This window comes from Synchiropus splendidus, chromosome 2 (assembly GCF_027744825.2).
Source record: "Synchiropus splendidus isolate RoL2022-P1 chromosome 2, RoL_Sspl_1.0, whole genome shotgun sequence".
NCBI lineage: Eukaryota > Metazoa > Chordata > Actinopteri > Syngnathiformes > Callionymidae > Synchiropus > Synchiropus splendidus.
Genome location: NC_071335.1, coordinates 33,622,428 through 33,643,385, shown reverse-complemented (window position 1 = coordinate 33,643,385; position 20,958 = coordinate 33,622,428). Strand labels below are relative to the sequence as shown.

General features: G+C 43.8%; 1 protein-coding gene across 1 annotated transcript; it reads left to right on the top strand.

The window, feature by feature from the left end:
• Nucleotides 1-1,277: 1,277 nt before the first annotated feature.
• Nucleotides 1,278-20,748, top strand: LOC128755000 (sphingosine kinase 1-like). The gene is made up of 5 exons (XM_053858080.1): nt 1,278-1,782; nt 12,733-12,882; nt 15,714-15,808; nt 16,258-16,373; nt 19,043-20,748. The coding sequence occupies exons 1-5, from the start codon at nt 1,383-1,385 to the stop codon at nt 19,860-19,862; spliced, it is 1,581 nt and encodes a 526-aa protein (XP_053714055.1). The 5' UTR covers nt 1,278-1,382; the 3' UTR covers nt 19,863-20,748.
• Nucleotides 20,749-20,958: the final 210 nt, after the last annotated feature.

The following is a 20,958-nucleotide window of genomic DNA, read 5'->3' as shown; positions in this document are numbered from 1 at the left end:
TGTATGGTGCAGAGATCCTAACCCTTTTTTAAGTTGGAGTGACATTCATATTACTTCAGAAATGCAAGGACCATTTTCATCTATGAATCATTAATCTCTTCGTGTTAGATTTTAGGTTAGATCTATACTGGGATTTGATTATTATTTTAGATCTCACATGTGATGTGTTCAGAAACCCATGCAAAAAACAACCTCTGCTGAAAACGAGCGCTGCATTTCTCATGCATTCCTCTAGCTATATACTGCCATCTCCTGGTAGATCTGCAGCTTCACTGCGAACGAATGCGCATGTATCATGGTCACAAATATGATGTAAGTGGGCAGCACACATTGTTTTTTTTTTTTTTTTTTTTTTAAAAGAAGAACAGGAAGATCAATGACAAAAAAGTTTGGAAAAATTTAAATATTTTGTCAACTGGTTTATTTGAAGCATTTGAGACGAGACTTTCCTATTAATTTATGATATTTCAAAAGGTTTTATTGGTTTCATTTTAGTGGTTCTTTCATGCCTTGTTGATTATGAAAATAAAATCGGAATTTTTGAATGGTGAAAAAATATGATTATTTTTTCTTTTTATAATTAAATAAATTAGTAATATTTTTAAATGTATAAGTCATTCGTTCAATTCTTCACTGTATTACAAAAGAATCTAGCCTCTGCCTCGTATTCTGATGTTGCCGCAGCATTTCCAACTTATACATGCAGGGGGCAGTATGGCACTTCTTTACCGACTGAACCGCAGAAAAGTTAAAAAGTGCTGTAGATACCGAATTTCCGACATACTTTTTTTTTTTTTTTTTAATTCTATCATTACTCTGGTACAGGTCTCCGCAGTTCCCCAATGGGTTTGACCTCTGCAAGTGCAAGTTGGAGAAGTGCAATATGGAATTAATTTTTACAAGGCTTTTGAGAATATGAGGCTTTCAAGTTCTAATAACGACGACGTTGCAAGTGTCACAAAATGATGAAGATAATGTGTTAAATATTGTTATAATCCAATGCTATTAAATAAACATATTTGTATAACACTAACGCAAAAATATATACAGTTATTTGTATGGCTGCTGTCACTATTATTACGTGTGCTATACATATCATATTTACACAACATTCATTCTTATAATAAATTATACAGCGATGATCTTTAGCATCCTTTGTCTGACGTAAATAATTATTTTCTTTTTCTCTTTGTCAAAATTCCATGCCTTTTATTTTCTTGTCTTGACAGACCACCGGATATGACTTGTTGGATTACGTCACCTTGACAACAGTCTACTCACCACACCAGACTCGCAGCTTCCGCACAGTTGCAGTCATGAGTGAATGACTGCCACTGTGATGGTTCGGACCCACGCGTCCAGCTCTCCCCGGGGTTTTCAGGATGGAGCAGGGCGACACTGTTGCACCCTCTCTGTACGGAGAGTTCACCGTCGCTGGGAGCCGAAAACTCCTCTGCGCTGTTTGTCTGACGGACCGGGACCTCATCGTCCAGAGACTCAACTCGGCACCTGTCGCGCGCCACAGAGTGGTGTTCAGCTTGGAGGACTGTGTGGGCTGCCGGGCGTTCCGCCCGGGCACCGGCGCGGACCCGGCTGCCTACCTGGCTGCCTACTTTTACCCGCTGAGGCGCCGCTGGATGTGCTCCAGAGTGTCGCGGCAGAGAGTGGAACAGTGTTTCCGGCTCTGCTCCCTTCAGGACCCCGATGCCAACCTCGAGGAGGCGAAGAAGTGGGCTCGAGCTATCCGGGAGAGAAGTGGGTGTCAACCGTGCGTGAGAGACGGTGAGTTATTGCTTATTATTTATATATATATATATATGTATACTTAAGCCCAAAATTATTCATTCCCCCGACAGAAAGAAAGGATTCCTTTTTTTTTTCAGTTACACATTTGTATGTCACTTCAGATTTTACTTAAATAGGACACACAAGAAAGACTGAAGCCATAACCAATTTATTTAAGACAGAAAGTGTAAATAAACAGGGTGAAAACAAAAAAAAAAAAAATCACTGTTCATACCCTGCCTCAATACTGCAAACCCCGTATTTTTTATCACAGCCTCCAAAGGATTTTTATATTTGCTCACAAGCTTCTTGCCCGTATCGACAGGAAGTTTGGACCATTCCTCCTTTGCAGATCTTTGAGGTTGGAGGGTCTCCGTGCTGCCACCCGTTTCTTGAGCTCCATCCAAAAGTCCTCGATGAGGTTTAAATCAGGACTTTGACTTGGCCATTTCTTAACATTAATGTCTTTGTCCTGGAACCATTTCTTCACCACCTTTGTCGTATGCTTTGGATCATTGTCCTACTGAAAGGTCCAATGCTTCCCCATGCCCAGGTTCTCTGCTGCCTTCTTGAGGTTTTCTTGAAGAATTTTTATCTGCTGCTCTTTCCTCATGATGTAGGGAGGGTGTTCTTTGGTTTCACCCTTCTTTCTCCAGACGAAAGCCATGTCTCTGCGCCCAAAAGCCCCATCTTTGTTTCATCTGACCACTGAACAGACAACCAGAAGCTTTGATCTTTCTTTAAGTGTGTCTTTTTTCGTACCCTTTCCCTTCCATTTTAGCGTTTACAATGCGTGTTCTCAAGTCCTCACTGAGCTCTTTGGTCTTTGCCATGGCAAGTCCTGTGTTGACTCGAAACTGACTGATATGTCAGAAGCAAGTCAACTTTTATAGTCCGAAAACTGGTTAAAGAACAAAATGCAAACTCAGACCCTCAGAGACCACGGTTTGTTTGAATATGCTGTGGCTATCTGTGTTGGTATCACTGGGGTATGAACCATTTTGGACATGGTGGCTTTGTTGTTGAAGTATAATTTAACACCTTTCCCAGTGTTACCTCACATGACATGACTGGCCCACATATATTATTTATGGCAAATCTAAGGTGAAATACTAATGTGTAACTGAAAAAAACAAGGAATACCTTGTTTTTGACAGGGGTATGAATCATTTTGGGCTTAAGTGTATATATATATATATATGTGTGTGTGTGTGTGTGTGTGTGTGTATATATATGTGTGTGTGTGTGTGTGTGTGTGTATATATATATATATATAGTGCTCAAGCCTAACAATTGCAATGTACTCGTGTATTCCCTTTCATCACTCCCTGCACATGGGAAACACGGCCAGTTAAGTTCTTTTCTGAAATACTTTTTTCCTGGAGAAGTATCATGCTGACCCATATACCTTTCTCCCAGGGAGCATTTCTATCTCCCCAAAGAGACGTGAGAGACGCCATTCTATATTGCCTGTCATTGTCATTGAGGACCGGCTGGAGCTGTTCTAGAAACCCTAGATGGGTTTTTGGCTTCAACAACTATTGTGATTTACTGGCTCTCAGTTAACTGACTGAACTAGTTCTCCGCCGTGGGACCAAGAACAAACGGCAATTCTTGGGTTTCACTGAACTAATTGTCATTTAAAGCACCTTTTTTTTCTACCTCTGACTGTGTTACAAACAAGTTGGGAGTTTAATTTCAGCTATTGAGGATGAATATAAATACACGGTGGAGTAGTGGTTAGTGTTGAATGGAAATTCACGTCTGTTATTATTGTTTAAGCGACCAGAAAAAAAACCCTGACTACTGTGTGAGAGTCTGAGCCTTAAAAGGACCTACTAGAGTTCAGTGAATTCCATGAGCTCAGTGACACATTGCTGAGCCTTATTAATTGTATGCCCTGTATTTACACAAAAACTCCACAGGAAGTCACATCTGAAGTTCACCGTTAATAATTCACCACCTGGTAAGAAGAATGTTGCATCTGCTGCTGGTTCTGTTTCATCATGAGAGCTGGGGAGTCGGGGAGCACTTGATGCTCATTATACAGGGAGGACCCTAAATCAGGTTTGGGTTGTCACATCCTCACCTTCACTTTAATCGAGGTCAGCGCTCCCTCAGTGTTTTTACCCCCTCGCGCTTTTATGGCTCCATCAGTGGATGAATTTCAGCTGATCTATTCACCACACACAGCTGCTCCAGGCCTGTTTGTTTGTGACGTTGAACGCCACCCCGTCAGCCTAGCTGAGGTTGGATATTTACGTTTTATTTACATGTTATCTGTGTGTCAAAGCGCTTCCTTCCATTTGGGAGCCGCATGATTAAAATTGACTCTCCGTATTGATCCGTGGCTGTGTACTATCAGCCTTCAGCTCAGGTGCTGGCAGCAGACAAAGCTCTCTGCATTGATCAAGTCTGCCGGTCAATAGACCGTGACCTATAGCTGCTAGCCAACCCGACACGATCATCTTTACCTATTTTGAATTCCTCATTTGTGTGTCAGAAAAAGAGCCGAGAGAATTTTGTGGAAATAATGGTGTTAACTTATTATTTTCTGTGCATCAAGTTGGTGAAGCTGACAAGTCTATAGGGTCCCAGGGCGTCAACTGACAGACAGCCTGGTTTAAGTCAGTGATCTTTGGAACGTCCCTGTTTTTTCACATTGCCAAGATTGACCAGGTGGTTTCTTGTTAATGTTTGAAATGCTGGTTTCAAATGTAATGTCAAAAGGGCCGTGACCTCTACCTGAACCTGCTTTTCATTGAGTTGTAGAATTGCATGTGATCGAAAGGTGGTGGCATAAAAGCCTTACAGTCACGAACTAGCTACCGTTCCTTATATAGCTCTACAGCACCGCCTCCGTCCACACCCTTCGTGGTCAGTGGCGTGCCTTCACTGTTTGCTTTGCTGAGAGTTTGGACTCACTGTGCCCAGAAGAAGCTGCCGTCATTGAGCATGTGGGGCAGTGAGACGCACAACATCTGCAGAGTTTGCAAAATTATAGCTTGGCACATCATTGTAGGGCAGTAACATTGCTTTTTTTTGTGTTAAAAATGTCCTCTTGGGGCCTTCCCCCAGCTGGACCCTCACACCTCACTAGGGATGTCTGAGTAGTCTAAACTGACGTCTCTCACCGTGGACCAGGAGCAGTTCTACTCTGTGTATCTCCTGGATGGCAGGGCTTCTCACTGTATCTTCAGTACCATCTGGAATCTCATGTTCAAGTTTACCACAATACAGTTCATTGTATGTGCGTTGCAGTTTTTTGTAACTTTACTTTAACATTGTCATGTGACTCTGCTGCCTCTGTGTATGATATTGGTTTGGTTGTTTGAGCTAGTTTGTCTGATTTGTACATGCTGTTGGTCTCAGGCTTTTAGCCAGGAGGGCCTCAGGGCATCTGCAAAACATGAAAAAACGGACATCCAATTCTTGACCGTATCTCGCCAGATGCCGGCATATACCAGCGTAATCTGGCAGCCAAACTGCGGTTGAGAATCTGGCATGCATTTTTTATGTTTTGCAGACGCCCAGACGCCCTCCTGGCTAAAAGCCTGTGTTGGATGAGACGCGCAATAGGCGTTAAAATCCTCTTACTCTTCACAATCCTATTGCCATAAACGTGTGGCCCTTGTCAGCTGCTTTGATTTCGCCCTTTTCTCCTGTTCACACCAAACCAACTTAATGGGTTTCAAGTCTGAATACGCCATGTTGTCACACTTGCACCTCGCTTTTTTTCTTCTGTCATAATTCTGGTCTTTGGTCATTATCTTGTAAGTGGCAAACCTTCTGGTGCAGAAGACTATAGGAACCTCTGTAGTTCAGGTTCCTCAGCGCTGTACGACTTACCAACCCTGGATGCGTTTTTCATACTTCCTCCTCCACTTCCGTGACAGCTCATACTACACACTGTGTCAAACCTTCCGTTTTCTTACTCAACAGAATCTTTTGATTGATCAGCATCTAAAGTAATAACTCATTGTTGTTCTGTGAGTCGCAAGCAACTCTCAGAAAGTCCCTTGTGGCTTCAGCTCTGCCAGATGTCTTCCTCTCAGAGCAAAAATGTGAACCCCACCAGCCCATCTGAATGGCAGTTTTGCAGGTGTGTTAGTGATAAAAGAGGGCACTCACCTGAGGCAGGTGCTGCCGGCGATGAACTTGGAAGTTGTCACCAGCAGAATCAATTTATACAATTTAAACTTGGCACACATATTATTATCTCTTGTTTTTTTGATTAAGGAGTTGACTTAAAAACTAAATTGTCAATGACAAGGAAACTGAAAGGATTTAAGCGCACACATAAAATAACTCTTTTAGCCAGAAAACAATATTGCTAATATGCCAAAAAGTGTCTTTCCACTTCTTTTCTTCTGAATCCATCTTTTCAAACTTTTCAAAGAGTCTTCTTCTGTATGTATTCTATTTATGTCATTGAGGATAAAGAGTTATCATCTTGAATGGTTTAATAATACGCATAACACTGATCTGGTCCTCAGGTCCAACTCAAATTTACTGGATGCCTGGTGTTTAAACCCATGTATCATATTGCAGGAAGGAGAAGAAGCAAAGGCCTAATCCTTCAATCTCGCTAATGTTGAAATTGGATTCCTTCAGTTTGGGTTTGTTCGACACTACATCACTGAGGGAATGTAGAGATGTGAGCGCCCCAGTGCAACCTGCTTCTAGTCACATTCTCTTGTTTGTTTCTTGTATTAAACCACCAGTTAAATATCAGTAATGGCCTGGCATTTGCTCTTCACATTTGACTTGTCGACATTTGTGTGTGACAAGTCAAGTGCGGCTGGTTGAGCATCAACATTCCCCAACTCTGTCAGGTAATTTACACCGCCCACTGGAGGAATATAAGAAGATGTATTGAGACTGTACACCCAGTCTGACCTTGGATTGTTCCTACACACCACAGATAACAGCTTCCTATCAGGTGGAAGCCAAAGCCAAGTGTCACTCTGACATTAGAACTAAAGGTTGTTGAATAACCACAGGAAATATTTGTACATCAAGTCCTCAATAATTATTACAGCTACTTAAAGAAAATCTCCAGCTGGGAGCTGAAAGACGCAGCCGGTGACAGTCTTTGAACTGCATGATACTGAATATTAAACATCAGCAACTCTGCTTTGAGTTATGCTATTTGAGTTTTTTCACTTGCTAGACACAGATCATCTCCGTACTTACTTGAAACTGACTGTGTAATCTGTCCAACAAAGCAACTACAATTGGGTTAGCAGCGAGAACAAGTAATAGCACCTCAAGACCTGTGCATGAATGAAGTATTTCTACTTCTCTGAATGTAGTTAAACAAGATTCTCAAAGTTCCAGCTAGAAACTTAGACAGTACTCAGGCTCTTTTGGAATAAACAAGTAGACGAACCTTCCTGAAACTGGCAAATGATTTATTACTATTTCAGTGCCGGTCTCAATATTTTTACCCTAGTATGTGACTTATATATTAGATTTACTTGATAAAGCTACATTCGACCTCACCCTCACCCTAACCCACAGGTAGATACCAATTTAGAATGTCCCGCAGTTATGGGGCGGCACGTGGGGCCCGGAGAGATTTAAGGCAGAACCGCTGCTCCTCTCCACTGAGAGAAGCTTGCTGATGTGACTCTTGTTGGAACGCCTCTAGGACGACTCACTGGTGAGGTGTTCTCCGGTCCGAGGAAGGTCTCACCCTGCAGAGGGAAGTTAGTTCAACATCAAACCAGCATCATTATTGATGTAGAAACTACTCTCTTCAAAAAAGTGTCGTGGTAAAAACACTTCTTTTAAAATGATTGTGAAAACGGAAAAGTGCCGTTGGTTGCACTGAGGTATATGCATTTGAAGTTTATGATTTACCTTGGTTTCCTGCCAAGTGAAACCATCAAGCTGCCGCTGAAGGAGTTTGGACATGTCGGGTCGACGCATACCTCTTTTCCCAGACTATATTCAGTCAGCTTGCTATAATGTGGACCTGTTCCGGCGCAGGGGTTTTCCCCTTCTCATTTAAGCAGTGGGTTCCTACGGTGCTTACCTCAGTGGTGATTATTCCATTAGGTTCTGGGACGGTTCCCATGCTGTCGGCTTAAGGCGAGCAGCTAAGACGGCTGTAATCACAGATCAAGTGTGTGGCTCAGATGCATCCAGGGGATGTTTATCTTCTCTTCTCTTCGTCTTCTTCATTTAGAGTGTCTGTTGATCACCGTTCAGACGGTTCAAATGAAAAGAACCCGTGCAATAAAACCGTCTGTCACTGCTGATAAATGTGATTTACACCATCACATCTGTCTGTAGATCGCAGTGTGGTACCGAGGTCAGTGCTAGACTTCCCTCTTGGGGAGCACAGCTCATGTTTTCAGTGCTTTCTGGAGCATTACAGTAGTTGGTGATCTCTGTCACGCCCGTCCGTCACCATACTTCAACAGTCTCCCCACCCTTTCAGTCAGAACATCAATCATGGAAACGGCTGTGTGTGCAATTATGCACTTAGAAGGGACTTTTTTTTCCCCTCTTCTTTTGGGGTTTATTTTGGTCTGACCGCTCAGACGTTTGTCATCCTTTGGCTCTGTGCCTACGCGGCCGGACTAATGATAGAGGAGGAAACCGGGACGTGGATGGACAGAGATGGGAAGATAATGGTGTTTGGAATGTTTCAAGAAGTTGGGTTTGGCATCCAGGAAGTGGCAGGGGACTGGATTTAGTCTACATGGTGTGTGGGGGGGTGTTGTGGCAGGGAGGAAGCCGGGGCAGAGACTTCAGTTGCCAGTGAAGGCCAGTTGGATGAAGTGGATACCGTAAAATATCTTATACAGCAAAATAACATTTGTGCCGTGGACTTCACCTGACTTGAGAGTCAGGCAGAGAGCAGTGTTTAAATGAGTCAACCAGGAGTTAGTCTAAACCAACTGGTTTCTCAATCCCAGGAGATGAGTGTGTAAGCATCTACCTGTTTCACTGCATTCTTGCAGTCATTGTTCTCAAGTTATGCAGCAATTTAAATGGTTTAGTAATAGATCAGTTGGCTGTTGCTTCAAGCCTTTGATGGTACGCCCATGCACCAGTGAGAGGGGATGTTTGACTCCTCTCATTGAGGTCACATAACGTGTGATAGGAAAGTAAAATAAGGCGTTTACTGTCAGGTACACTGTGACCTTTCAAGGGCTTAATCTGTGGCATAAGCATGCATCACGGGCAAGACTCCACACGAAGGCCACTGCATTAGTTTTCAAATATTGTTTCAAGGTCTTGTTTTATTCTTATTTTGTATTTGAAGTGCAGAAACTGATTTTCAATAGATTTGTTTGATAGAAAAAAAGATGCTGTCATAAGTTGCGGATTGTTTTTGTCGCAGAAGGGCAGATGAAGCTCTGGAACCTAGCCCTGCAGGAATGGAGGCTTCTTCGCTCTGCGCTCAGAGGAAGAAAGAGCTCAATCGATCTTGAGGAGAGAAAGCCAGACACTGAGTCAGGGACCAGGGACAGGTCTACTCAGTCTAAAAATATGGTATATCTTGTCGCAAAATGACAGTTAGTAGTTACATCTAAATTTTCTTTTCTTTTGTGGCTTCAGAATACATGTCATATAAAACATGCCTTGGGAGAATTTGTCATCTATTATTAGTAGGGCTGTCAATAGATTAAAAAAAATTAATTAATCTCATTTTCCTTAATTAATTAACCGCGATTAAAGGTTGAAAGTCTGTGTATTCAGGCAAACACAAAACTATTAAGATATGTAGATTGAAAGAGATTAGTAAACCAGTCAAGTAATTTGTAATTTTTTTATTTAGTTTTCTTTTATTAGGGCAAATACAAATCACAAGGGCTGTTAGCTTACAAACCAATGCTATGGCCAAAAAACATCAAAATAAAATTGAATAAATAAATAAATAAAACTAAAGAAAACCAAGAACAGATAAATCTGCTTCTTCTATGAAATGACGCAGCTTACCCATCACAACACATCCACTGGTATCTCAAACAATGAACAACTATATTGCCACAAAAAGACCATAAAGTGACCTAACAGTATATCAAGTGCTCAAAATGAACTTAAACATTCACATTGTTATTGGTATAGTGCAAAAACACTTTAACTTTAACACTTTAAACTAGGAAAATCTCTTTTGCTTTCTTCACTGAATTAGGCTTAACTTTGCTTCTCTTGCAGCCAGTTACTGAGACACACAAGCTTATTTACATCTTCTGGAGTCAATGCTGCTCTTTTCTTTTGGACAGTGTGGCCTGACAGTGAAACCTGCTGTCCGTGTGCAGTCTGTTGTGCTCTTAAATCACGAGCATTTGATGGGCTGTGTTTGAAATGTCCAACTATTTTCCGACTTTTAGCGAGGACGTTTTCAAAACCGCAGTCTTTTAGGGCGACGGTGACTGTCCGTTGCAAAATGTGAGCAGCGCAGGGTAGATCAGCATCCTCCACAATGTTAACTGGCCGACAATCGCGGCAACCCAAACCGCCAAAGCATTCGTGATTTTTTCTTTCACAGGTTTGGAGATTGACCGACTGTACTCGGGGAGCGTTGTCCGGCGGCTGGCAGAAGATGCGGTGCTTTCCGTTGGGTGTTTCGCTTTCGAATGATATCGTAGCGTGGACGTACTACGGTGGTAGCGGAACTCAGACTTACAAATTGAGCACACAACTTTAGAGCGGTCTGTTGTTCCGTCACTCAGCGTTTTGAAAACCGTTCCATCCAATAATCCTCTTCCAACGTTCTCCATCACATCCAATCTGGTGTTAGCGGCAGTAGATTACACGCAAAACCAAGACCCAGATGTCCAAAAGTTTCCGGCTTCGCTGTCAGGAGTCGCGCATGCGCAGTGACATAAATTATGTTAACGCCGTCAAATTATTTTAATTAGTTAATCACAGTCACATTAATCTCGTAGATTAACGCGTTAACGTCGACAGCCCTAATAGACATTCTGCGAAATCTAACTGAAACAGGAAGTCACAAGTGGATACAAGGAACTATCCAAATTGTCATGTCATGCGGCCTAGTTCAATTACAGTTATCAGTTATACTGTTAAGATCATCTCTACTTCATTCTCTCGCCACTCTTCAAGCTGATCTTTCCGTCTCTTTGAAAAATAACTTTCCATGTATTGTTGATAATGGGACAAGGAACAGATGATCGTGTTTTAGTCGTGTTCTGCACTACGATCTGGAGCCACAAATCTTTTGAAGGATTTGTTACAGTGAGTGATTGGTAACCTCATGAAACATCAGAGGGACCACCATATGTACCATAGATTACAAAAAATAAACATAGAAAAAGGCAGTGTGTGACCTTGTGGTTGTGTTTTGATCTGCAATTGAATAATACAAATTCTGATTTGCCAACCTGTTTATTTCTTAAACATTAATACCAAGGAAATTCAATGCTCAAAGTCAGACAAGCCTAAAAATGTATGAATCTATTCATAAAGCTGGGAACAATTTGAACGCAATTTTAGACCAAATAAACCAGGACTCATTTTGAGAATAAGTCCATGAAAGTGCATTGGGTTTGGCTGGCCAGCATTGGTGGTTCTTGTCAGATTTTACTGCAATAAAACTTCACCAGCATTTTCTGTCAACTACCAAACAAATTCACATCAAGGCTATGCAGTAGAATGTCTCCATATTCAGTCAGTGACAGTTACTATTGATGTATGATGTTAGTTTTGGCACATCCGCTGCCAGGGGCTGTACGAAGCAAAGCCCAAGTGCGTGTGGTTACGTGGAGTGCAGAGAGACGGAGACGTGGAAAATGAAATGAGCAGTTTAATGAATGAAAGCACACAGACAAGAGAACCACGTGTCGCTCAAGGACAAAGGTATAGAATACACAAGCAATGGCAAAGAAGGAAGGTAGTGTGGAGGTCGGAACTCTTGCACGGAAATTGAGAATCAGAGCAAACAAGCACGTAGTGGTCCAGCTCACACCTGGCTGAACTCAGGAAGGAGGAGGAAATGTGTGGCAAAGCGAGCGCAGTGATAGAATCTGCAATAATAAAAGAGAAAACAGAGTAACAAACAGGAGTCAGTTTCCAACATTGGCACTGGAGAGCTGTTCACCAGGTGACACTGGCTTGACTGCCGATTGGTTCCAGGTGTGTGCTGTTAGCTGTGAAGCTCTCGGAGACACAAACACAGGAAGACATGAGAAAATAAAAGCAGGACCTGACAAGGTCTTTGCAACGTGTTTCATCAATTCAAGTAGAATAGTATTCAAATACTATTTGAGTACAATGAGTCCTACGGAACTACACAGAAAAGGTATTTAATTCACAAAAAGCCTGCAAAAGGGAATGACATTTTTCATTCATTTTGAGTTGAGTGCACATTTCTTCCTCTTAAGTTTTATTGCTCACCCTTGGCGCCAGCACAAGTGCTTGGCAATTGCTGGGGGATGTTTTCAAAACCTAAGTTAAGACAGGCTGCTTGAAACTGTGAAGAAAAGAAACTGCTGAATCACAATTATGCCAAAAAGTTTCCAGGTCCGACACAGACAGGAAGTAGGTCTATTCGAGCAATAATGGCGATAATAGGTTTGGTGAAATGAATTGAGCAGAGTTTTTAAAATGTTATTGAAAAAGGAAGGTAGAAAATGTTTGCTATTTCATGGGTCCTTGAATTTTAATAATATTTTTTCTATTCATTTTTTCATGAAATTTCATGCCATAACATTTTGTTTGAGAGTGAAGAGGAAAGCTGCAACATAAGCCTCACCTCTTCCAAAATGTGTGTGTTGTGCAAGCGAGTTTGAAATATCAATGACGGAACAATTGAAACGGCCTTAGAAGTAGACCAATAATATTTGGTGAAAATGAGCTTGGTTGACATCCGCACTTTCTGAGCAAATGTGTTGCATGTATATACAGGTATATGTTTCTGCGGTCTGCTGTGGCAGCTGTCACTCACTGTTTTTCTCTCCTCTGCAGGAGTGCTGATGAGCCAGCTGCCCCGTCCGTGTCGCATGATGCTGCTAGTGAATCCGCAGAGCGGAAAAGGGCAGGCGCTCACTCTCTACAACAACCACATACAGAGGATGCTGAATGAGGCAGGGGTCTCGCACACTCTGGTGATCACCGGTGAGTTGAAAAGCTGAGTCAACTGGGCAGTCAGGTGCGGTGCCACCGGTCTGGTGGATGTGCTTTTGAGTCACAGCCGTGTCACTGGTCCACTGAAGGGGAGATTTATAAGACTGCAGCGTGGCAAGAGACACGAAACAGCCTCTCTTCACGTGGATGCTGCAGCGTATTTTGAAAGGCTGAACTGAATTCCTCCAAAATATTGTGGAATCATAAGCTGCCTCAAGTTCCCACATGCACGAAGAGCTCAGCAGAGCTTCCCATCAGAAACTTAATCTCATCTAAAGCTTGTTAATGTCCTCGTCAATCCCGTAAACTTTAGCATGCGAGAACCTTCGACACACGTCTCCTCTTCTTGTTTTCAAACCCCCCCTTGTGTTTATGTGCTGTCATTATCGTTCTTCAGAGCCACTGTCACTGACCCACGTGCATGCAGATCTGTTATGTAATGCATTTGTGTAGACGCACATATGGATGACAGATATGATCGACATGCACTTGAATCTAACATAAATCCCATTGGTGGCGTTTGATATGAAGTCTCAGTGGCCGCAGTAATCTGGCCAGGTGGTGACAGTGACAGTGCATGAGTTCATGAATCAGACTGATGAAAACTGTCCGCTGAGGTCGTGCCCAGCATCTTCAGTCGTCTTCTCTCATTCTTTGTTATTTCTACCCCGTAGACTAGTGAGCAGCCTCAGTAGGACGAGGCAAAGTGTTCCGGGAACAAGCACAGAGTGATTGTAGCGATGCACTTTTTGGCTTTTTAATCTTGGGGTGTAGATGTAACATTGGCTTTAATCCTTAAATCTACGTCGCTGAAAAGCAGGAAAATTTAGATGCAATCTCTTTGACTTCTGAAATAAATCTTTCACTTTAATCTCCATTTTAAGCTCCAAATGAAGCGTCAGCTACGGAGAATTAGATTTAAGGTTTTTTCCTCCTGCAGTTGAGGAAGCTAGAATGGTATATACAGACTTTAACTAGTGTTGTCTTTCAGTGGGATCATGATGTCCAGGCGGATATTGTCATTCCATTTTGAAACACACAAATAAATAAATAAATCTCAATTACTCGCAGTTTAATGGTATCCGAATATTTGCCACAAGAAGCCACATCACTTTATATATCACTTTATTTAAACTGAAGCTTTTTTAATGTCTTGGAAATATTTGTATAAGAATTTCAATTTTATAAGAATTCAGAGTAATGGAAACCCTGGCCATTGTGTAGTGAAAAACATCCCTGAACAAAAGCAAACAGATGCTTTTGTTTGCTTTTGTTCAGGGATTCCTCCATGTTTGTTGTTGTTGTTATCATCCCAGCTGCCACGTGTCTTGTGCCTCGGTGTGATCAGTGGACTACAGGGGCTGGACAAAATAATGGAAACGCCTTAAAGCTTTTTTAAAGCACAACGCTCACTGTTGAAGGTGCTGACATCTGTGTGAGGCAGATAACTGATGCAGAGGCTGACAAAAGTGGTCAGACTAATTACTGGAAGCTCGGCAGCTGCGGGCACTGCCAGCGGTGCAAGGATAGATGAAGGATGTCTCTTCTGCATGGAGAGCATGTGGGGTGTGTGTGTGCTGCTGTCATCTGCAGCTGTAAAGATTCACTCTGATTCCTCACACTTTTGCTTGGAGGACTTCTGTCACGCAGCGGCTGCTGCAGCTTCGACGTTCTGGACTGAAAAACATGGATCGATAAGTGAGCTGAAATAGTGCCTGCTTCGGTTCGACATTACTCACACTACCTGGGAGAAATGTCCGCTGAGAGGTCACCACAACTTTACCTGTCAATAACACAGCATTACTGCCATATTCCACGCAGAGGTGGTGCACTAACACCCGACACCACAGACCTGCTGTGTAAGATGTGTAAGATTAAAACATCTGTCTCGGCCATTGTGTGTGACCTCAGCTCTACTCTCTTGCTTCACAACCAAGCGCACAGCTCCGAAATTTTTCATCTAAAAGCAACTATTTTATTTTGTTCCCTGCATCACAGGGGTGTCACTGCAACTGTGAGCTGACCATCCACTGTGTTTGAGTGAGTCCGCCCTTCCTCTGCAGATGATGTGACCAGACTGATGAGCAGAGATTGATTCTTCTGTTCCGCACTCAGAGATTTAGAAGTGCAATCCTGTTCTGTGTTTGCAATCATCGCTGATGTTGAAGGGCAGGTCAAGGTAGTGAACGCAAACATCCCGCCGCTCACTCTTTAGACCGCATGTATAGTCATAACTGAAGTAATAGAGGCGTAAAGAAAAGGCATCCCTAGTATCGATGGAAGAGAGGCTGCAGGCGGTCACTAGTTGTGGCACCAGGAGGAGACTTGATGGATTCCTCTTCACACATCACAGCTCCTGCTTTGACCCTTGACCTCTGACAGTGAACACAGTTGCAGAGAGAGACACAAGAAACTTCTGAGCTGGAAAAAAAGATTTCGACCTAACAACCAAAAATATTTATAGTGCCGTTTTCATTCTTCTGCTTTCAGGAATAGACATAGAGTTTACTGCTGCATAAAATCTAGTTAATACCCACATCATTTGCATCAAAAATATTCCATGCGTAATGAGCACATGCAGAGAGCAGGTGGCAGTCACATGGCTAGCGTTGCACTGGAGGTAAGAGAAATGAATGGTGAAATTATCCAGTGTCTGGATGTCGAAAGGAACCTAAAGAGCACTAACAAAATCAAATAACCTCTTAAGTTTGAATATTTCCTACCAAGTTGAAGGTTTCGTTGTTTGTCTGTTTTGGAGCTATTCTGTTTACAAACAAACAGAGCTTGAATACATGTCTCTTCCTGCTTTCCTTGTGCGTCAGAGCGGCAGAATCACGCACGTGAGCTGGTGAGAGAAGCCGACCTGTCACAGTGGGACGCCCTGGTCATAATGTCAGGAGACGGACTTCTCTATGAGGTGAGGAGACCCCAGCTCTGCCAACACGTGATATATGGAAATGTCCTGTATTTTGCGATACCTTCTACTTTCACTATGAAAGTTTTCTGTACTGTTCGTTGATGTCAACTGCTTCACTCCGACACCTGAAAACACCAGGTGTGAGCATTGAAGTCATATAAATCTATGTGGAAATTGTTGACAGATTTTCTGTCATGGATTATTGACATTTTACTGTGTGACATGACATTTGTAAATATAGAACGATCCTAGGAGTGAAGCTTCCATCCTGCTGAACTTGTTTCTGCTGTGTGTGTGTGTGTGTCTCATAGAGTCACTTCTCTAATCATCATTTATTTATTCTGCTTGCTGACATGTGACTCCTCCAACATTTGTCTGCCAAACATTGAAATGTTTGTGTCAACAAGTAGAGCATGTTTGCAGTAACTCTTCATTCACATTTCCCTCAGGTGATAAATGGTTTGCTGGAGAGATCAGACTGGGAGGAGGCCATTGGCACCCCGCTGGGGATTCTTCCTGGTGGCTCAGGCAACGCCTTGGCAGCGTCGCTGCATCACTACTCAGGGTGAGGCCAGGTTGCTTGTTGTAACAGTAGTAGTAGTAGGTTATTCCAATCCTTCATCTCTACTTGATCTGGGGGATGGAAACAGAGCAGGGATTAGAACAGGTCTCAGACTGGATAATAAACCAGACTCCTGACAGAGTTCAGTGACTTCAGCCTCTTGAAATATGTATAAATTGCAGTGGCTGGTGTTGTTCTCTTTTTGCGTCACCCTCCCTGGGGTCAGGTAAATAGCTGTAAAAAACCAATATCACTGGTGTTGGTCGTGGGAGGAAATTGGCCGGGCCAGTCTGCTCGAGCACATCCAGGCTCCGAGGCGCTCCCTTTCTCCTGACTGAATTATTAAAGGCTTGCTTTTTAACTTATTGTCCATTCAGCTGGAAGACAAAGGAGCAGGGGAAACAAAAAGAAAAACCCATCAACCTGAGTTTGACAAATGACCCCAAGATTGCAGCCCAGCAACCCACCACTGAGCGTCACATTTCCCAGACAAGTCCTGGTGTTCGACCCGGAGGTGCTGCTCTGCATCCGAGCTGCCTCACAGCCGGTTTGCTCCAGAGGCACTAGTCGAAGTTTCAGGATTCTTCTGCTGCCTGGTGAGAGTGAGGTTCTCCGGTGACTCATGGAGCGGGTGACACAGCCCTCTGACCATACCTGTCAATCAAGCTCCACGATAACAAAGGTCGTGCGACCAGAACGGCAGCCACACTGAGAGGAAGAGACCAGACTGTGTGCTCTCCTCTGTCACTCTCCATGCAGCGACCAGAACCTCCCTGCTAGCTGAGGGCGGTTCTGCAGAGGTCACGACTGGGCCGACAGCACCTCCAGCTGAACGTCAGCTCACTGAGGCGACAGCTGAACACAGCCAGTCGTTTGCTGTGAGACTGCAGAGCGGCAGTTGAGCTGGATGAGCTGCAGCTGGAAACAATAGAACATTCACAGTAATAACACTGATCATTTCCTTCAGTGTTTTTCTGACCTGACCTGTTTCAAAATAGTCTCCTATCTCTCTGACACACGTCACTTTAACTCTCAGTTTTCCTATTTCTATATTAATAATGTCATTATCGCATCATGATTTGACTTTTTCATCTCAGGATAATGACTTCCTGTATTTGACTGAACGTGAACTATGATTTGGACTAGATCTATTTCCCACAACTTAGCTCTCAAACATGGTGTTTTGATTTTATATTGACCATGTTTCCCAGAATTCTGACTTATATTTGTTAACATTTCAGACGACCTTTTGACTCACGCTATTTGATGAATTCTTACAAAAGATTTGTACCTTTTGTCTTATGCTTTTGATGATTTATTTATTCAATTCGTTTTTAGCAAATGTGACCCACATTTCATACTTTTCTCTCATACTTTTCATGTCAAACTATGTTGTCGCTTATATTTTCATTTCAAAAGTTTTGATTTGTTATCTCTCCTGTGTTATTTAATGATTAATGTTGTCTTTCTGTCATAATGATGACTTTCTGCCTCAAAAGAATGCATCTAAAAATGTCTAACCCCATGTACATATTCATCTCATACTTGGACCCATCTCTTTTTGTACTCCACACATTTATTTATTTTCAAATATGATTCAGTGAATAACGGCTGGGTCCAGCATTTATTTCTAACTTCCTAGTAAAATGTATGGTGGTGATGATGGTGGTGAGCACATTATGGATGCAGATGAGAGTCAGAGCCAGAACATAGGCCGCATGATAAATATGGATGAAGGTCCAAACCCACCGAGACCTCCAGTCATTGGTGACATTTACTGTGTTTCTGTGTGTGACCTTCCTGGCTCCGTCTGTCCAGATGTCTTCTGCTCTTTGTTGTCTCTCCTGTCTGAAACCCCCAACCCACCACCTCAGCCTCACCTCGCCTGCCAACCTGCCACCCCCCCCCCCCCCCCCCCCTCCACCCGCCCGCCTTAGTTTTGTCACACTAAGGTCATGCAACTGTGATGCCACACCAGTGGTTTCTGCGCCTCTCCTCCCTGCAGTGGTTATTAATCTTTCATGTTTAGTGAGACACTGAAATGTCTCACCTCACTACTTGTCTGAGAAAAGTCGGTTTTCTTAGCTTCACTGAAGCGGAGGTATTTTTATAAAATGAAGTTGCAAGGGACAATTTGACTTTCTGAATTTTCCAAACAAGGCGCACGCAGTCACAGTGACGCTCATTGAACGCGATTATTGAACGGACAGCGCCCCCCTCCGGCTTAAAAGGAAAGATCATGTTGGACGCAAACTAAACCTACGCGACAGTAAAAGCCAGTGGCCTGTTGAACGATTGAAGCAACCCGAGTATTCCATTCATCTGTAGTTAAAAATGATCGTTTTTACAAATGTGTTATTTGTAGTAATTTTCTGAGCAACCAATTGTATGTTCCTGAGAAACCTTCCCTGTTTTTTTTTTATTATTATTTTGTTTATTTTTCTTTTTCCAGAGTGATATTTTTGTTGAACTAGAGAGATACTACTAGAAAAATCTGAAAAGAGATCTGAAAAACAGAAATAATTTGAAAAAAACTTTTATTTTGCTTCAATTTATAATGCGTCAAGCGAATGCAACACGCCTCTAGCTTAACACTAGATGGCGCTGTGTGGTATCACAGGCCCAAAGGTCAGGTTTCATGCATCTTTGTCATGACCGTGTTTGTCCTCCAGGGCGTCTCCGGTGTTCAGCAAGGAGCTCCTGGTCAGCTGTGGCTTCCTGCTGTGCAGAGGTCTGGTGTCCCGCATGGACTTGGTCTCTGTCCAGCTGGGGTCGGGCGCCCGCCTCTTCTCCTTCCTGTCTCTGGCCTGGGGCATCGTGGCTGATGTGGACATCGAGAGCGAGCGGTACCGCCACGTCGGGTCGGCCCGCTTCACCGTGGGGATGCTGGTGCGGCTGGCGTCTCTGCGCGTCTACCGCGGGAAGCTGGCCTACCTGCCGGCCGAGAGGACTCGGTCGGGCCGGGCCTGCAGGGAGCGCTGCGCTCCTCCCGCTCAGTACAGTCTCCACAACTCCTGTCAGTCCAACAACTCCCTCCGAGCGAGGAGGCTGGAGGAGCGTCCACCCTCGCACCACCCCACCGCCGGACACGCCGACCTCCCGCAGCTGAGCGAGCCGCTCACCCCCGATTGGGTGGTGGTCCCGGAGAAAGACTTTGTCCTGGTGCTGGCCATGTGCCACTCACACCTGGCAGAGGACCTGCTGGCCGCACCCAGCGCCGCCATGGACGACGGGCTGATCCACCTGTCTTACATCAGAGCGGGGATCTCGCGCTCGGCGCTGCTGAAGCTCTTCCTGGCCATGGAGAAGGGAGCGTATCCGGACCCCAGCTGCCCGCACCTGGTTCACGCCACCGTCCGAGCCGTGCGGCTGGAGCCGCTCTCGCCTAAAGGGATCATCACGGTGGACGGGGAGGTGGTGGAGTACGGGCCGGTGCAGGCGCAGGTCCACCAGGGGATGGCCAGACTCCTCACTGGCGGAGGCGCCAGATAGTTTTGAGCCTTTCTGCAAGAGTGTGGACGCTCAGTTTGTTGGAGTCTCCTAGTCAAACCAAGGTCTGAAGCACTGGGACAGAACCAACCTGGTTATTTATTGAGTTCTTCACTTCATTTTATACCGACTGTTTGGGAAGAAGCGGCAAAGCTTTTGCGACTGTTGTGAAGACGAGGCGCTCTCGCGTGACGTGCCTTGATCGTGGAAGTGCATTATCCGTTTCTACGCGTTTCACCTCTGATGTGCTTCCAGAGCGTGATCAGGTCCGAGGAGGGAGTCAAGATTCTGTGTCCATAATGTTGCTGCGGGTCAGTGAGATAGTTGTAACAGAGTCTGCACCTGCTGGTTTTGTGAAACACTGGAGAGAAATCTATTTTTCCATCCGACAAATGTCTGTGATTTTTATGATGAAGATGATAATAAAGAATGAGAGTCAGTTTAAGGCTTTTCTCTTTCAATTGCCTGTGCGCATCTCTTGCTGAGGGAGGAGAGACGACAGTCAGTTTGAGTTACAGGATGCAACTGCTGAAAACAATCTGATCTCACGGTTCCTCGTGGATGAATGAATCTTTGTGCCTCATTCACATTGTTATCATAATGTGAAAATCTAAGTGACACGTGTTCACATGATTTAAAGATATGGAATAATACATTACGAATGCAAAGACAAATTATATTACTGTATACACCAGGTCATCACGTCAGTGTCAGCTCAGTCCAAGTCGGTGGCCTGCAGGGATCATTAATGTCCAGCAGGTGTCAGTATTCAGTGACACAGTGTGTCATTGTGTCGAAACGCTTTATGACGCCTCATTTACCCGTCACTAGCTTCCTTCAACATTGACACTGCATTCATTGGGCGATGAGCCAGGGTTAGAGGATGAACATCACTGGACACAGTGAGTCACACGTGCCAGCCCAGGGGTGTTTGGCTGACAGGACATGAAACACCTTCCTCCCTGCTGCTTTGTTTGGCCCGACCAATGCCAATAAACTGTGTATCAAACTGTCACCTGCCGCACATCAAACCACCTTTAAAAAGTTCTATCTTTCTCATCTAATTTGCTGCTACACAAGACCCAGCCCCTGCTGTGAA

What these genes read in the sequence shown, in the direction of transcription:
- LOC128755000 (XM_053858080.1), top strand. Translation starts at nt 1,383, where the DNA reads ATGGAGCAGGGCGACACTGTTGCACCCTCTCTGTACGGAGAGTTCACC. An exon ending in GCACACTCTGGTGATCACCG is followed by an intron (nt 12,883 to 15,713) that starts GTGAGTTGAAAA and finishes CTTGTGCGTCAG; the next exon opens with AGCGGCAGAATCACGCACGT. An exon ending in GAGACGGACTTCTCTATGAG is followed by an intron (nt 15,809 to 16,257) that starts GTGAGGAGACCC and finishes CATTTCCCTCAG; the next exon opens with GTGATAAATGGTTTGCTGGA.